We start from the raw sequence: 2,668 nt of genomic DNA, 5'->3' as shown, positions 1-2,668 counted from the left end.
AACACGGGATGCTAAAGATATGCTAAGCAAGAAATGGAAGATATGCTTTTCTATAAATAGAAATGACAAGTGACAGTTTAGAAAAGCTAATAGCATATTTTATCATCCACTGTGTAAACCAGCAGTTAACTAAGTTATAAAGTTAACACTGATCCTTTAGTTAGTTGTAACAATTTAGATCAGATTTCTTGTAACACTCTCAAGTAGAAGCTAAGCTCTTTATCAACAAAGAGCCTAGAAATTTTTTAGCAAAACAGACTTAATTTTAATATAAAATTAAGTGAGTTTTGAAGATTTGTGTTCTTTATTTTTCTGCAAGTTTAAATTCTGCATGAACACATTTCACTACAAGAATCAATTTACTTTGTTCAACGATAAACATTCAAGAAAAGCTCAAAAAGAGTAAAACACATTCACCCCCCCTCTGTCTGTTATTCATTTCCTAAAAAGCTGGTTATTATAGATGTTTTGTAGAAGAATTTTCGAAGATTACAAGACCAATGACTAAGTTACTTCGAAAGAATATGCCTTTTTAATGGAATAAAGCAGCACGACAAAGTTTTGAGGAATTAAAGCATCGATTGACCTCAGCACCGATCTTGGCTACTCCATTAGGTCAAGGAAGTTTTGTTATTTATAGTGATGCATCTCACCAAGGATTATGATGTGTTCTTATACAACATGGAAGGGTTATTGCATATGCTTCAAGACAACTAAGGCCACATGAAATTTTATATCCGGTTCATGGTTTAGATTTAGCAGCAGTAGTATTTGCTTTAAAAATTTGGAAGCACTACTTGTACGGTGAAACATTACAGATTTTTACTGATCATAAGAGTTTAAAGTATTTGATGAGACAGAAGGATTTAAATATGAAACAAAGAGGGTGGGTCAAACTTTTAAAAGATTACGATTGCACTATTGAGTACCATCCAGGAAAAGCAAACACAGTGGCAGATGCATTGAGTAGAAAGAGTAATAGCAGTTTGTCAAGTCTTCAGGTATCTTCCCTACCATCCTTGATTGAATTTAGGGCAATGAATGTAAGTTTAAATATTGAGAGTATTGGAGTGTTGCTTGCTACAATAATTATACGACCAGTGTGGAAAGAGAGGATATAAGAAGCTCATAATGCACCATACACTATGCATCCTGGAACAACAAAAAATGTATCAGACTATGAAACCTCATCATTGGTGGCCTGGAATGAAAAAGGAAGTAGCAGAATTCACATCAAAGTGTTTGACATGTCAACAGGTGAAAACAGAACATCAAGCTCCAACTGGTAAGTTGCATCCTTTATCAATTTCTGAATGGAAATGGGAACGAATTACTATGGATTTTGTGATGGGTTTACCTATGAATCAGAAAGGAAATGATGCTATATGGGTTATTGTTGATCATTTGACAAAGTCTGCTCATTTTCTACCTATTCGTTGGAGTTGTACACTTGATTATCCAGCAAAGAGGTATGTTAATGAGATTGTGAGACTACACATGGTACTGATATCTATCATTTCTGACAGGGATCCTATATTTACATCACGATTTTGGAAAAGTTTTTAAGATGCCTTGGGTACTAGGTTAAACTGACGGTCAATCAGAAAGGACAATCCAAACACTGGAAGGTATGTTAAGGGCTTGCGTACTTGAATTTAGAGGTTCTTGGGATGAATATATTACTTTGATGGAGTTTACATATAATAATCAGTTTCATAGTAGTATTGGGATGGCACTATATGAAGCATTATACGGAAGAAAGTGCAGAAGTCCATTATATTGGGACAAATAAGGTACAAAAATCTTGGAGGGACCTGACATTGTTCAGAATGCACTTGATAAGGTTAACATCATGAAAGAAAAGTTGAAAGCAGTTCAGGATCGTCAAAAGAGTTATGTTGATTAACATAGACGAGAAATGGAGTATCGGGAGGGTGAAAATGTGTTCTTAAAAGTATCTCCTTGGAAAGGGGTGATGAGGTTCGGCAACAAAGGACAGTTAAGTTCGCGATATATGGGGCCGTCTGAAGTTATCAAAAGAGTAGGACCCTTAGCTTATAAGCTAGCATTACCTTTAGAGCTTTCTCAGATTTATAATGTTTTTTATGTTAGTATGCTAAGAAGGTATCGTTATGATCCTACACATGTTTTAAAAGATCCTGAAATAGAGCTCTATGAAAATAGAAGTTATGTAGAAGAACCAGTTGAAATTACAGGTCATAAGATCAAACAGTTAAGGAATATGGAGATACCACTTGTTAAAGTATTATGGAGGAATCACTCTAGAGAAGAAGTAACTTGGGAAACAAAGGAGAACATGAAACAGAAGCACACACAAGCATGCATTTAATATTTAATAATAAGCTATTTATATTTTATTAAAGACTTTAACTGTGTTACTTGTTATTGTCAATAAATAGTAGATAAAATATATTGTTAAATGTGCAAAATATTATATGTTTAGCTGTATATGAATTTGATGATTAGCTGCTTATGTGTTAGCTTAATAGTTTTAATATTTTTATGAGAGCAATTATTATATTTTATGACATAAATATAGATTTATATTGTTCTAGATTGTTAATAAAATTTTATGAACAGATTCGTATTTAGATGTTTAAAAAGTGAAGGACTCTTGTAGCACTGGATTATTAATTGTGTGTGACTC

The 2,668-nt window shown here is 33.3% G+C and overlaps 2 protein-coding genes across 2 annotated transcripts; both read left to right on the top strand.

The window, feature by feature from the left end:
• The first annotated feature begins 872 nt into the window (after window positions 1–872).
• LOC141665504 (uncharacterized) lies at window positions 873–1,792 on the top strand. The gene is made up of 4 exons (XM_074471490.1): window positions 873–1,001; window positions 1,258–1,500; window positions 1,584–1,628; window positions 1,712–1,792. Exons 1-4 carry the CDS (start codon window positions 873–875, stop codon window positions 1,790–1,792), a joined length of 498 nt encoding a protein of 165 aa, XP_074327591.1.
• Window positions 1,793–1,918: 126 nt separating this feature from the next.
• On the top strand, window positions 1,919–2,350 carry LOC141665503 (uncharacterized). Its single transcript, XM_074471489.1, has one exon. It carries the CDS (start codon window positions 1,919–1,921, stop codon window positions 2,348–2,350), a length of 432 nt encoding a protein of 143 aa, XP_074327590.1.
• The last annotated feature ends 318 nt before the right edge of the window (window positions 2,351–2,668 follow it).

The sequence above is a fragment of the Apium graveolens genome, chromosome 6 (assembly GCF_009905375.1).
Source record: "Apium graveolens cultivar Ventura chromosome 6, ASM990537v1, whole genome shotgun sequence".
NCBI classification, from domain to species: Eukaryota; Viridiplantae; Streptophyta; class Magnoliopsida; order Apiales; family Apiaceae; genus Apium; species Apium graveolens.
The sequence above is the reverse complement of the archived record's forward strand: the minus strand, read 5'-3'. Positions and strand labels throughout refer to the sequence as shown.

Bases quoted from the DNA above. Each gene is read 5' to 3' on its own strand.
- LOC141665503 (XM_074471489.1), top strand. From the start codon at position 1,919: ATGGAGTATCGGGAGGGTGAAAATGTGTTCTTAAAAGTATCTCCTTGG.
- LOC141665504 (XM_074471490.1), top strand. From the start codon at position 873: ATGAAACAAAGAGGGTGGGTCAAACTTTTAAAAGATTACGATTGCACT. The intron at 1,002-1,257 runs GTATCTTCCCTA...ACATGTCAACAG, and splicing joins GCAGTTTGTCAAGTCTTCAG to GTGAAAACAGAACATCAAGC. The intron at 1,501-1,583 runs GTACTGATATCT...CTTGGGTACTAG, and splicing joins AGATTGTGAGACTACACATG to GTTAAACTGACGGTCAATCA.